General features: G+C 34.2%; 2 protein-coding genes across 3 annotated transcripts; one reads left to right on the top strand and one right to left on the bottom strand.

Moving 5' to 3' along the window:
• The first annotated feature begins 3,225 nt into the window (after window positions 1-3,225).
• On the top strand, window positions 3,226-8,573 carry LOC132270385 (metalloendoproteinase 2-MMP-like). Its single transcript, XM_059771567.1, has 2 exons — window positions 3,226-3,349; window positions 8,023-8,573. The coding sequence occupies exons 1-2, from the start codon at window positions 3,226-3,228 to the stop codon at window positions 8,571-8,573; spliced, it is 675 nt and encodes a 224-aa protein (XP_059627550.1).
• LOC132294264 (chaperone protein dnaJ 49) lies at window positions 4,016-13,117 on the bottom strand. Of its 2 annotated transcripts, none has more exons than XM_059792058.1 (3): window positions 13,008-13,117; window positions 11,561-12,807; window positions 4,016-4,579 (listed from the first exon to the last, which is right to left on the bottom strand). In XM_059792058.1, the coding sequence occupies exon 2, from the start codon at window positions 12,616-12,618 to the stop codon at window positions 11,563-11,565; it is 1,056 nt and encodes a 351-aa protein (XP_059648041.1). In that variant the 5' UTR covers window positions 12,619-12,807; window positions 13,008-13,117; the 3' UTR covers window positions 4,016-4,579; window positions 11,561-11,562. The 2 variants fall into 2 exon arrangements, with proteins under 2 accessions (XP_059648041.1, XP_059648050.1); XM_059792067.1 differs by having other exon boundaries at window positions 12,988-13,075.
• Window positions 13,118-14,892: the final 1,775 nt, after the last annotated feature.

Genomic DNA, 14,892 nt, shown 5'->3' on the forward strand with positions numbered 1-14,892 from the left:
GCTACTTTACCTTCTTTTAGAGATATATGCATGCTTCCTATTTTTGGTTCATCAAAGTTCTTACCAATATAGTAGCAGAAATTTTTTTAAAAAACAACTCTGCTCTCTCACCAATATCTCTCTGGCCATTTTCTAGGGTATTACATTACAGTTTTGGTGTGAATAGCAAACTTCTTGTTTTCTATCTTTATGTCAAAACAGTTGGTGAAAATTTCCCAATGAGTTTTTCTTGCTGTGGCAAGTCGTGGAGGCATAAGTGTTGCAGGTTCATGGAGCACCCAACTACACCGTGCTCTCACGGTCGGGAAACCCCTCCCTGCCCTTGGAGAATGTGTAGAGTATAATGTTCTACTACTAGTTTTTCTCTCTTGCGGGAGTTCAAAATCTATTCCCATCCCAGCTTGCCAGCATACTTTTATATTTGGGATTTTTTATGGAAAATGTTTTTTGGTGAGGAATTTTTTTTTTGGGGGGGGAAGGTTATGCAAACACACACCGATGCCTCCACGGATGCCCGAACACCCCTCTAAGCATCTACAATGTAGATTCACCCGTTATACTTTCTTTTATTTCCAGGCCTAACTTCACAGACTTATACAAGGAACTACCTCCATTCAAAGACATACATATATTAGGCTGGCTTGGCCCGCTTGGGGCTTCATGGAAAAACCATCCAAACAGCAGAACTTCATTTCAATATCAATTTCATTAGCTTGTCATTTACTGTTAGTGTCATTTCCTTTCATGCATCTAAATTTCAAGTCTTTCAATACTACCTTAAGGCAACAGTCACCTGAATCTTCATGGCCAAATTTTTTTTTTTTTTTTTTTTTTTTTTGTTCACATTTTTTTCTTAGTTGGTAGTCGCACCTCTCTGGGCTTCATTTGGTTAGATAGAAATAAGTAAGAAAAGAATAGAAATGAAAAATGAAAGAAAAGTGAAGTGAATTAAAAGAAAAGCTATTTTCTAGCATTCATTTGGTTAGCATGAAAATTTATTCACGTAGGAAAATATTAGTTTGTTAGTCTGGATAGCATAAAAGTGAAAGGAAAGTGATTATGCATACCCAAACTACCCTTATGATTTCAAATACTAAAAAAAATTAATGAATTTGTGTTTGAAGATGTCTATTTTTAGCAAAGAAATAGTAAAATAATGGATTATTAAATTTAATATATAATTATTTATATATTCATTTTTATTGTTTATATTTAAAATAAGTCTTCATAATATTTTTTTAGGTATAAGTAGAGACTACTTATTAGTTTATGAGAAAGAAAATTAAAAAATTAAAAAAAAAAAAAAAAAAGACGAAAATGAAAAAGTGATGGGTAATACTAATTTTTGGGAGAGATTTGATTATATGTTGTTGTTGCCAATTATATATGAAAAGTTGTGGAAAAACAAAGAAATAAGTTGTTTTTGTAGAAAACTCATCTCTTAGAAATCCAGCAGAAAACAAAGAAATAGTTGTTTTGTAGTGAATTTGTCTATTTGAAACTCACTAGAAAAATAAAGAAAGAAGTTTGCTCGATAAAGTTGTTGGGTAAAATAGAAATGTCAAATAAAAAGGCATTCCTTTCACGTGAAAATATTATTTTCGCATGTTTTGTACAGAAAAAATTTTGGGAGGAAATAACATGGTGTGCAAAACTATTCCATCACTTTTCTTTTTCCATCTATCCAAACTCCAAAAAATTTTAAAATTTTATTTTTCCTTTCTTTTCTAATTGATTCCATCACCAACCGAAACCTCAGGTATTATTTGCACTTAAGAGGAGTCGAACTTTAGACCTGATGATTCCAAGTATTTTTATTTTTATTTTTATTTTATAATTTACATAATATCACATAACAAAAAAATTGACAAATAGAAATCTTTGGCTATTTATATCATGAATAGCATACAAATTTACATTAAAGAGACATCAAGTGCATATAAAAATGAACAAATTAATGATTAAAAATGAAAAAAGTTTTTCCATATTGGAAAGTGATAGCAGAGATTGAGGGGAGAGAAATTGGCTTCTGAGATGGAGAGACGTTTTATGCATTTTTCTAAACCTCCTAGACGCAAATTCTCACGGCTACATTGTCTCATTGCAGTCAAACTTGTAAAGTAGATTTGAAAAAAAAAAAAAATCCATGATAGAATTTAGAGAGATGACAATATCTTTCAAGAAATATACGGCTAGGTTTGTTTTGATTTGAAATATTTTTTAATTAAAATTTAACGAAAATAAGTTATTCATTAATTATCGGCAAGTTATTTTACAAATTCGTTTGATGGACTCGACCTCAACCTCGACTAGACCTTTGCCAAACACCAAAAAATAAAAATATATATATTATATCAAAACAAACGAAGCCTAATGTCATATGGAAGAGGACTTTTTTGTAGAGGTTTAAGTTGTAACCATTTCTATATTATAATGCAGAATTACAAATAAAATAATGATGGTTATAAATCATTATAAATTCATAATTAGAAATAAATTAGATAATTGGAAAAATATCCAAGAGAATTTGCACCTTCAAATCTCATTGGTAAACCACCAAATCTCTCTCTGGTTTTGATTAAAAAGAAGTTCATGGCAGCTGGATGGAAATTTGCTTACGTAATGTGCTATATTTTTTTTTTCCTATCAAGATTCAAAAAAGAAAGCTTATACCATTTAAGCTAGTAATTATTGGTGATGGTTGCGTCATTTGCAACAATGTCAATTGTGTTTATTATAGAGGCATTGGAAAAATTAAATGCTGAATCCCTTAACTAATTTTTGTTCAGATGAAATAGTTCAAGTATTTCTAAAAGGGACAAAATCTGTAGTTTAATTAGATGATTCTTTTCCTTGTAAGGAATTAAATGATAGTATGTACTTGTTGAGCATATGAGCAAATAAAAACAAGTTGTTCATTTAATTTAGTCATGGCAACAAAAGCTTTTCACATCTTCTCATTCATTTCCCTCCTCTTAACTACTCCTCCTTCCTCCCTTGTCCCGATTCAAACTTGTTTGATACCAAAGATGGAAAACCATCACCACTTGATCTCCTCGAGGGTGCCCGATTTCATCAATGGCACAAACCCTCCCCGTGTAGGCTCCCATTATTCTATCTTCCCCGACAAGTCGAGATGGTCGGATTCTAAGCTTCACCCACCTTCGGATTCCCAACTGGTACCCGTCCTGAGGCCGCGAAGGCCATGTCACAAGCTTCTCGGAAATGATCATCGGATCCCCGTTTGACGGCCAGGGCGGAATCCTGGTTCATGCTTCCAGACCACCACCGGGCGACGGAAGCCTTCACTTTGATGCAGACGAGAGATGGGTGGTTGGAGCTGTACCAGGTTCATTTGACATTGCATGAAATAGGGCACATCATATTCCTGATGGTGCAACCAAATATTTGGATGCAAATGGCATCCAAGGAATCAGGATCTCATATGATCTATGAGGATTTACTGTGGAATTGGACCCTGGAAGCAAATGAAGTCTGTACTTCTATAGGGCAATGCCTCAAATTTGCATGTCTAAAACATGCTTTTATGGCAGTTTAGGGCATGTCATTTGACTCATATAATGGAAAAATGGAAAGCACTGAATAAATTCCATATATAAATGACGAAAAGTAGAGTTATTATAGTAGCAATAATTATTATTACTATACCAATAGATAATTAATCTATACTACTACTACAATTATTATTATTACTATTATTATTATTAGTCTCATTTATTAAATTGCTCCACGTAATGAGTATCATGAGTATCATGGTTAAATAAATTCAAAAACCTTTTTTTTCCATCAACTCCTACCAAACAATGAACTCTAACAAACCAAAAGAAAGTAAACCTCTTTCCTAGGAGAGCATCAGTTTCTTAATTGCTCAACATCTTGAAAAACAAGCTTCACATGGTCCAACCAAAGCCTAAAACTTACAGTTGAAACACTAGCATGTACAAAAACTACAGTGTGTCTATAGCGACATAACTACAAGCATTGCAAATAACCATGAAGAACAGAATCAAGATAACACTCGAGCAATCAATAACCCGGGAATTTACAGACCTCAGTCGTGTCACAGAAGAGCTAAAATGAGAAAGCATTGCATGGCGGGTATACACAAAATGCATTACAAGAGCATCAGAATACATAGATTTAGTTATGACGTATCTGAGGTACTAAACATCAAGCACACACTTAAGTCATCATCAAAGCTTGACAAATGACATATCCTTCAAAAATATAATTGTATCTTATTGAAAATTGAAAAGTTCCATTTTGCACTGATACTTAATCTATCCTCTGCCTGCAAGGCGTTAACTAGATGATAGGCATAAAAAGTGCACAATAAGTATAACCATAAACCAAATGCTGATATCGTAGGAACTCTATTTACCACCATACAGGAACATCTCGGCAGATGGGTAACGTAAGGCAAAGTCCCTGGTTCACATGTGCAACTGAACCCGACCATATGCCATATATACCAGCCACTGTCTTGAGTTCAGGCTCATTATCATATATGGTATTGCCATTCAAGTCTCTGAAATTCCAGCCACAAAACCGGCTCAATCTGAAAAAGAAATACAAGTTTCATCAAGCCTGGCATATATCCAACACCAAATAGGCAAACATTCACATACCACGGGTAAACAAACAAATTTATCTGAACATGAACATTTTAACCAAGACTTTAGTCTCTATGCTGCAGACATGCCAAATTAACCATGAATGATAACCCTCTATAGAGCAAAGTCTTCTTAAAATAACCCGAGTTGGAGTAGAACACAAAGTAAATGGCAATTTTTTTTGTTTTACCTTGGCAAGAAACTCACACACTCACTTTTTGCCCCTGTGGGGACTTGAACCCTTAACCTTCTACTTTACCACTAGGCTACAGTCCTTGTTGGTAAGTAAATGGCAATCTTATTTGCTGCATCACTGTCTAAATATGATGATCAAAATGTAAGTTGTATATTATGTGCTTCATCAACAATTAAACTCTGGTCATTCAGTCTAAAATAGGTATTCTACAAATATGGAATTCAAAGTCGGATTTAATAAAGAAAAATGTAAGCGCAACTACAACACCCCCCACCCCCAAAAAGAAACTTGTTTGGTTCAGTATCTGTTTTCAGAAAACTGAAAATAAGAAAACCATACCAAAATCTGTTTGGTTGTTTAAAACTGTTCACTAAAAACTAGAGTACAAGAAAAGAAAAGAAAACTAAATAAATAAAAAAAAACAGTTGTTTCCAAAGAACAGTCTTTTTTAGTTAACTGAAAACCGTTTTCTATTTTTTGAGTTCTTGAGACTTCTTTTCAAAAAAATGAACCAAAAGGGCCCAAATGTTTGTATCTTTTGAAATACAGGCGTCTATGATCCAGTAAGGTACATGACCCCTCAATCTATGAGTGAAAATTTAAGGCAACACTTCAATCTCCAGTAGATAAGATCTATATAACAACGAAAAAAATCAGGTGCTTGACAGGAAGAATGATTTATGCTCACATGCCCATATTGCCACCTCAAATTCTGCTTATTTAAACATCCTATTTAATGGGGCAAAAAAAAAAAAAAAAACCAAACCCATTTAACTAGTTTTTAAAGTTTTCTCCTGAACTTTTTGATAACATTTACAGTCACTACCTGAGTCAGGTAGCAATGATATTTTTTCCCTTAAATTTTCCCTCAAAAGTTCCTGCACATACTGCAGTCATTCCTGCAGTTTTAATCATGCCTGACAAAGGGGGAAAAATCATGTCTGACAGAAGCAATAGTCTCCTAACAAGCACAGCTATTAAATAAATAAATAAAATGGATCACACACCCCTTGAATATGATTGGAGTGGAGGGTTCCAATCACAAAGAGCTTTGAACAATACTCACCCACAAGCAAGGCCAACAGCTAGCTATGGTGCTGCAGCGCTGGAAACCAGTGTTGCTTACAAGTATTCTATTTTATCCTTCTTCAAATATTTGGATATAAATTTCATATTATTTTTTTACTAATGTTTAAGAGAATGGAGGAAAGGAATTCCAAAAACTAGCAGTCAGGTTTTTGCCAATTGATGAGCACAGAACGTGGTGCTTGTCCTGATGCTCAGAGTCTACCCAAGAAGGTCGAAAAATGTCTCGTTCAGGTGAGCCACTTAAAATTTTTTTTTGGTATCTCAATGGAAACCATTTAGAAAAAAGCTTTTCAATTACAAATTCCCAGGCTGCAGTAATTTTCAAGATTTAAATTGTTTTATAATTGGTGGATATTGTGTTAGTTACACTGAATTTAATGGGCTTGACAATCAGAGGTTGTATAGAATATCAGAATAGGGCTTGACAATCAGAGGGTTGTAGAGAATATCAGAATAGGGCTTGACATGGTAACATGCCTAGTATTTTTGCAGAAAGAATGTGAAGAAATAATAATAATAATAATTTTTTAATTTACTTGCATCCACTAGCATCTTGACCTTAAAGGGGCAAAATGGGGTTTTCAAAAAAATTTAAAAATCACTCATACGTCCCTAATAATGTTTTTTTGGTCTTTTAACTTATTCTACATTTATTTATTTGTTTTATTATCCTAGCAAGAACTCAAACACACTCATGCCTCTATAGGCACTCGAACCCGACTTTCTACTTTGGAAGGTGAAGAAGCACCAATGAGCCACAAACCTTGGTTTTTCTTATTCTATTCCAATAAAGAATTTATGTCATTTCTTTTCACCATTAAAGGAAAATTGAACGTGAAGTCCTTATTTGCACATTTGGATACGTCATCAGTGTTTTTGGAACAAAAGTGGGTTCTATGCACAATATTTATATTACAGGAGTTCCTCTTTTTGGCACTGAACCTGTTCCTACAATTTTAAAGTTCTGGTTTCATTTTTAAATCCAACCTATTATTTGTACTTTATAGCCAAAAAAATTTCTCACAATCCTCTCCTTTTTTTTTAATTTCAATCAAATGAAAGCTTATTTTTATCCTATTTTCGTCCTATCACTGCATCATTTGCAGCTGTGTAAGATGTGTTTATTATAGCGGCATTCTCAAAGGAGGAATGAAAAATTAAAAGCTGAATCCCTAAACAGTGGTTAGATAAAATAGTAAAACAATCTAGTAAGTTTTGCCTTCTAAAAGGGATAGAATCTGTAGTATAATTCTATGCTAGACGGACTCGGGTATGTGTGTCGGGTACGGGTATGTATCCATGTGCCGGGCGTGTCAAATCTCCAAACAAAAGGACACATGGACACTGCAAATATTCATTTTATTTAATTATTTTATTGTATTTTCTAGAGTAGAGTAAAGTTTTTATATAGCATAGTGTTCAATATAGACATTTAACTCATTTTAAAGTAATAATATAATAAAATTGAATGATTGGATATGTTTTTAAGTACACGTCCAACCAAAAGTGTCGGACACATATCCCATACCCATGTCCGAGCAATATGTGTCCAACACGGGTACTTCACAACTTTTGAAGAGTCCAAGTAACATAAGTATAATTTTATGATTATTTTTCCTCAAAAGTAGTAAATGATTATATTTCAGAGGGTCAGAAATACCCTTAGGCACCTCTAATCATCTATAAATAGACTTGTTGAGCATCTGAGCAAATGCATGATAAAGAAAAATTTGTTTCTTAAAACTAAGCCATGGCAACAAAAGCTTTTCACATCTTCTCATTCATCTCCCTCCTCTTCCTATTCCTTCCTCTCTTGTCCATGCAAACTCATTTGATACAAAAGAGTTTGCAACCATCATGCCTTGATTTCCTCAAGGGTATGCACGGATGTCACAAAGGTGACAAGGTAAAAGTGCTACATCATCTCAAAAAGTATCTTGAAAATTTTGGTTATTTGAACCACCCTTCAAATGATCATCAAATCCATGCTAACAACGATGTCTTTGATGATCTCTTAGAGTTAGCAATCAAAACTTACCAGCTCAATTACCATCTTAATGTTACCGGAGTCTTAGATACTAATATAGTGTCAATGTTGATGAGGCCTCGTCAATGGCACAAACCCTCATATAGTCTCCCATTATTCTTTCTTCCCCGACAAGTCGAGAAGGCCAGATTCTGAGCTTCACCTCACCTACGAATTCCCAACCGGTAACCATCGTGAGGCCGTGAAGGCCATGTCACAAGCTTTTCAGAAATGGTCTTCGGTGACAAAATTCAAATTCCATTACACTCGAAACTACGAAAATGCAAAATTGAAGATTGGTTTCTATAGGCGTGACCACGAGGACAGATCCCCATTTGACAGCCCCGGCGGAGTCTTGGCTCATGCTTTTGGACTGGGCAATGGAAGGCTTCACTTTGATGAAGATGAGAGGTGTGTAGTTGTAGCTGTACCAGGTGCATTTGGCATTCGGAAAGTTGGCTTGCGTGAAATAGGGCACGTCCTTGGACTAGGCCACAGCACAGTTGAAGCTCCTATCATGCGGCCTTATGTTCCTGATGGTGCAACCAAAGATTTGGATGAGGATGATATCCAAGGAATCAAGATCTTATATGATCTTATGAGGATTTACTGTGGAATTGGACCCTAGAAGCCAATGATGTCTAACATGATTTCCAGATAGTGAATGAGTTGGTCAAGGGGCATACAAAAATACGTAAAAGAAGTTGAGAAGGTTGTGAAAAAAGTTACTTTATATTCATCGATTTAAATTTGCACCATATTTCTACCCATGTTAAATACATTCGCCCCTGAATCCATCCTCCCCTCCAAATAGATTGGACTCGCCTTTGCAGTGTATTCAATTTAATATTATGTTATTTCCATATACCTTGGAAATTCTATCCCTCAAGTTGAGCTTCTAAAATCAAACAATGGTTCTGTTTCTACTTTATCTAGCTTCTATACAGGTGAGCATTCACTTATTTGATCTCCAGAGGGACATTTCCTAAACCTGTTATTCTGATTATAGTATTTACCATTTTTGGTCTATATCATTATACATTGAAGAATACAGCATTCCACCACTTATAATCATGACAAAAAATGCACGCTTATTAAACCTATGAAGAAACCACTTCTTGGAATTTCTTTGCAAATTGTTAGTAGACTCCTACCCTTACGATAAATATTAACCACTAGTACATTTCGATTAAGGATGGTATTCTGTAAAATTGATGGTAAGGTAAAACTATCAATCAATTTGGACTATTGAGTTAGCATACTCATAAAGTAAATTAAATGATATCACAGTCCCATATATGGGTTTTAGCACCAAAAACCAAAAATGAAAACAAAAACACTTAAATACTATATAAAAAGGAGTTGTGAATCATCCTTATAACAAAAACCAGGGTATAAAGAATCTATGAACATCGCTATGTGTATGTTGTGGAAGATTGCAACCCACCAAGCCTTCCACATGCCTTTGGCATTTGATGGCCAAATAGTTACCATGAAAACTAAAAGAACAGTTTATATAGGTATCTCAATCAGACAAGATTCACAAAAGAAAAAACAATAATACAAATACAAGTTCGAGTATGATAAATTGAAGCCAATTCCCCCAAACGAAGAGAGGGGTGGAGGAAGAAGAAAGATACAAATTGCAAGCTGCCAAGCCTTCATATGCCTATGCATCTGACGGCCAAATACTTACCATAAAACTAAAAGAACAATTTATATAGGTATTTCAATCAGACCAGATTCACAAAAGAAAAAATTACAAGTACAAGTTTGAGTATAGTAAACTTGAATGTTAGGTCAATAGGATGTGAGTTGGCAAATTTCATGTCAAAGACTTAATCTGTATCTTTGTTTTTATTTTTAGTTAGAATTTGAATGTTAGTTGGTGTCAGTATGTTACCTCTTGTAACTGTTCAAAAAAAGAAGTTTGTTGCCTCTAGCTCAAGGGAAAATTGGAATTGAAGTAACAATTAAGGGCAAAAAGGTAATCTTCAAAGCCAAGGATATAAAGGTAAATTGGACACTTGTGTATGCTCTCACCAATTAGAGTTTTATACATTTCATCTTTCATTTAGCAAAATCGTCTTTGATATACATAGAAGTGTAAATCCTTAAAAGGAACTACTTGTTTTTTTGGACTCCTTCAGGGTCAAAAGGCCCTATTTGGCCTTGTGTAGCTTTTGAGGGATGCGTTCCCTTTTGAACGCTTTTAATACAATTCTTACTTATCAAAAAAAATATATACATAAAATTGTTTTCAAAAACTTTTCTAAATCCAAATGCTAATCAATATAGGACAAGGCACTTCGATCAATCAAGGGCCACTGGCCTGGTGTCAATTTACTAATTTGCCACTCAGGCTGGATCAATCGAGCAAAACAAAGTTTCTTCTTCAGGATTAATCTTTTAAAATCCTATGTTTTCAGGATTCTATGCTCTATATAAGAACCTCTAGTGTTGAGAAAAAAAAGGTGGATGCTACATAATAATCTCTCAAGCATACCGAGTATATTTCAGCAATTCTTTGTTAGAGAATTTTACCATATTCATTGTTACTGTTTTAGTTTATTTCACATTGACTGTTTTAGTTTTTTACTTATAAAAAATAGATAAATATTCATTGTTCATCTTTGTTAAGAGTCTCAGTTTTGAGTCCACAACGACTCAACACTGTGCAAAGCGTAATCATATGGATCACTTGGATTGTACGATTGAACCAGATATCAAGTGCTTGTGGAGAAGCAAATCGCGTGAGGAGCAGATCTATTGACAAAGCAGACGGGTGGTTAGGAGACTCGAGTGGAGAGTTTGGCATCAGCCTGTGTCAGAACAACTGTTAACCTAGTTGCAAATACCTTTATCATATAATGGATTTAATCTGACTAGAGTTGGTTGAGTAGTTTTTCTGTAAGGGGTTCTCACGTAAAAAACCTTTGTGTCCAATCTGTTATATACTGCTTTTACATAAATCATTGATTGGTTATATGGTTGATTACATGGCGGATTGGAAGGATTTTTTTTTATAAGTGCACGACGGATTGGAAGGATTAATTGCTATTATGTTAGTTTAGTTTTAAATAATCATGAATAGAGTTTAAATTCAAAAATTAGTTGAAGTTAATTAATTAAATAATCGTGATCTAGACCACAAGGTCTAGATCACGGCTTTGCACTCCTCTGCATCAGAGCCTTGGGTTATGTTCCTATTTCCTCAGTCATGAATTCCATCATTCTTACCATCTGTTCAAGTGTTGCCTTTCTTGAATTTTTCCATCCTGTATCTATTTAGGATGTAAATTATCTACGTTAATATATTTTTGTAACCATTTGTTGAACGTAAAGGTTGAGAATCACAAGTAATTTTCATTAAAACAAGGATTGAAGCCTTAAAATATCATTGTTAAGTCAAAGTCTACCACATAAAATTGAATTACACATGACATGAGGAGAAAAGAGAACATTCAGAGCAAGGCATATGGTAAACATAAGCTGCTGGTACAATATTTCACCACCATATACATATAAGTACATTTGATACACTTCACACCTTTTTATTTATAAGTGAATATCACAGAACTAAGTAGCAAAAGAAAATTAACAGCTTTAGCTGACCTTTATGCTACTCCAAAGTTATGAAGCTTGTCACAGTGTGGAGTTGGCAAGTTCCTGCTCCATTGACGCCTCTGGAGTTCCATGTGACAGTAGCGCCCAAGCATATTTTTGTAATCCCTAATCACATTGCTCTCAATGTTAACTCGAGCAGGACTTCCAAGGGGAAAATTCTGATCAAATTCTTGTGATTTAACAAAAAACTCCACACCATGTTTCTCAGTCGTCTTGGGAAACTGATAGGAATAATTCTTCTGCAAAGAATAATCAGGCTCTGAAAAGGGTAGATAGGCGAGCAAGATAATTAGCAAAAATGGTAATATTTGAAGAAGCAGCATCAAAGTTGGCCCTGTTCCACCAAAATCTTCTCTCTGTGGAGCAGCCGTCCCTCTAGTCCTGTAAACATGAGATGTTCGAAACATGTCAGCCTGTCCAAAGAAGGACCTGAATATCTCATCAGGATCAAAATCTTCATCGAACAAATCATGCGCAGTTGTTCTCCTCCTCCGCCGCCTGACATTATACTGTTGATTGTACTCAAATTCATCAACCAAACCCGTGTGATCATACTGTCTCCTCGAATCATCATCACTCAAGCACTTGAACGCCTTGGAAACGTGCTTAAATGCCTCCTCAGAACCCGGTGCCTTATTCTTATCCGGATGAACTTTCAACGACAATTTCCTATACGCCTTCCGAATCTCCTCAACCGAACAACTCTTTTCCAAACCAAGAATTGCATAGTAATCCTTACTTCTCTTTATTTGCCTAACCAACTGCACTTGCTCTTCAGAATAATTACGCTCCCCATTCAATACCTCATCAAACTTGGCCGGACCTGGCCCATTCCTAGTATCATTTACGTGTTTTTCTTGATTAGCAGGACCAGGTGACTCTGTATCTAGATTTTCACATGCGGCCAAAAGATCATCAACAGGTAAACTTTGGTTAAGCCGTCGCGCAATTCCAATGAATTTCAGCGCACGCTGCTTGTTCCCCGACTGGATCGCCTCTTTTGCTATTCCTATGCATCTCAAAGCTTCGTCCTTGTTACTCTCCATAACCTAAAACCCACTTCAATTGTCAAACTGGCTTACCCAAAATTAAGCCCTAGAACTCAAGTCCGAGCTCTCAAACCCAAAATCCAAACCCAATTAACTTCAATATTAACGATGAAAGCACCAGGCTTTCGTGTAACAATTCGGGACACATATATGAAGATCTAGGGTTTCATATGGCGATATATTCACCTAAATCACAAACAAAACAGTAATGTAAAATTAGGGTTTATTTTTTCCGATTTGTTCGTGTGAATGTGTATTAGCAAACTCTCAGAATGCCAAATCTAATGCGAAATTACTTGGGAGATGCATAAAGATTAGGGTTTAAAATACTAAGATCGTTTCAGATTACCATTCACAAAGACATACCAGGCAGAGCAAGGGCGTACCTGATACAGGAGATAGAGAGAGAGATGGGGTGTCCCGAAACGCAATACCAATCGTATCCGTCAACTATTTATACTCGGTTTGGAAATCAACAAGAACATGCCATGATGTGAAAGGATATATTGTGAGTTTGTGACACATAGTGGAATAATACAAACCATTTTGACCGCACGATTAACATACTTTTATCAAATCAATAAAAAATATATAATAAATAAAAAAGGGCGAATTGCCAAAAAAACCTGTACTATTATGAAGTTGCAAAAAAACTCCTTATAAATATTTTTGGTAAAAAATTCCTTCAACTATTAAGGGGTGTTTTTAACTAATGTCCATTTTAGTAGTTGTCTGAAGAAAAAAAATTTGACAAAATTACCCCTTAACAAATTATTTATTTTTTCTCTCTTTTTTCTCGCATTAAGTAAGTCTTCTCATTCTTTCAAACACAAAGCTAACATATCGACAAACCCAATGGTAGAATCAAAAAATAATATATGATGAGAAAATAATATATGATGAGATGATAATGCATTTCTCTCAAGTTAAATTACTTAAATATCGTTTATAATTAGATTCTTGTGAATTGAATGTGAATTGAATATAGAGTAACGATATCCTTTTACGTTAAAAACTTTCAATATTTTTAGGTCTTTAACTTGAGTACATCAACTAAAATAATTTTGTCTCAAAAAGTTACATTGGGGTATTTCTTCTCGATGTAAGTAAATATTAAAAAAAAAAAAAAAAAAAAAAAAAAAAAAGAATTGATTTGAAAAAGAAATTATATTACTTTTTAATTACCAATTTTAGTTCAACTTACCTTACAGTCATAATTGAAAAGAAAGATATTGACCTAAGGAAACATGGCAAATTATTAATTATTTTCCTTAAAATAATTAATTGTTATAATAATGGCCCTAAAGATCAAGTGCACTGAAGGAGTTATTGAACTGTTTGATTTTTTCATCTTCTATTCCAACGCAATGGTGGATCTTCTCTCTCTCTGGTTGTAGTCAATTTTATTTTGTTAATTATACATAGCTTAAATATGATTTTATTGGTTTTCAATTTTTTATTTTTTTTGGGAAAATTTTCTTTGTTGTTTCACATACCTTCCTTGATTGGGAAAGAGAAAAGAGAGAAAATAAATAAATAAATTATCTGAAGAATAATCTGTTGAGGGGAGTAATTTCGTTTAAAAAATTACCTCAAACAATCACTTAAATGAATATTAGTTAAAAAAAACTCTCTCGGGATAGTTGAGAGAAGTTTTTTGTCAAAAAATATTTGTAAGAAAAAAATTTCGCAACTATTTAATACTCAAAGAGAATTTTTTGCAATTCGCACAAAAAAAGAATTTATAATTTTGTTGAATCATGTAATCACAATAAATGGTTTTATAGCTTCTTACCTAACAAGTGGTGTGAGAAATTTTCTTTTTTTATTTTTTAAATTATGGCAAAAAAATTAAATAAATAAATAAAATTGCACACCCATGTAAGGTGAGAAGTTGAGGCACCACCCTTTGCATCAATTGTTGGAATACACTGTAAAGTGTACCCAGTTAAGGTCGAATCACAAATGATGACAAAAATTGAATAATTACTCAAGAGAATCAATAATCAATAATGAATAACTTCATTGGAGAAAAAGCTACATGTGCGTGCCAACAAATGAGAGAATAAATTGGTAAAGGGTGGACTAAAATTACCACGATGGGGTACCAAAAATTGAGCATCCTATACTTGAACTTTGAAACTTACTCGTTAAGGACATGTTTTAGCAAGTATTTTTGTTGGAGTCTCATGTTGCAGGTGGTGCAAAGTGTTGTGTTTTTCTTGGACTGGCCCCATTTATTATAATATATGTACTGAATTTATATATTTT

This window comes from Cornus florida, unplaced genomic scaffold (genome assembly GCF_030987335.1).
Source record: "Cornus florida cultivar Cherokee Brave unplaced genomic scaffold, ASM3098733v1 CherokeeBrave_3.0.0_Hap2_Chr01, whole genome shotgun sequence".
Lineage (NCBI taxonomy): Eukaryota > Viridiplantae > Streptophyta > Magnoliopsida > Cornales > Cornaceae > Cornus > Cornus florida.

Coding starts and splice junctions, on each gene's coding strand:
- LOC132270385 (XM_059771567.1), top strand. CDS start 3,226: ATGATCATCGGATCCCCGTTTGACGGCCAGGGCGGAATCCTGGTTCAT. Junction 3,350..8,022: donor GGTGGTTGGAGCTGTACCAG/GTTCATTTGACA, acceptor AATGTTGATGAG/GCCTCGTCAATGGCACAAAC.
- LOC132294264 (XM_059792058.1), bottom strand. CDS start 12,618: ATGGAGAGTAACAAGGACGAAGCTTTGAGATGCATAGGAATAGCAAAA.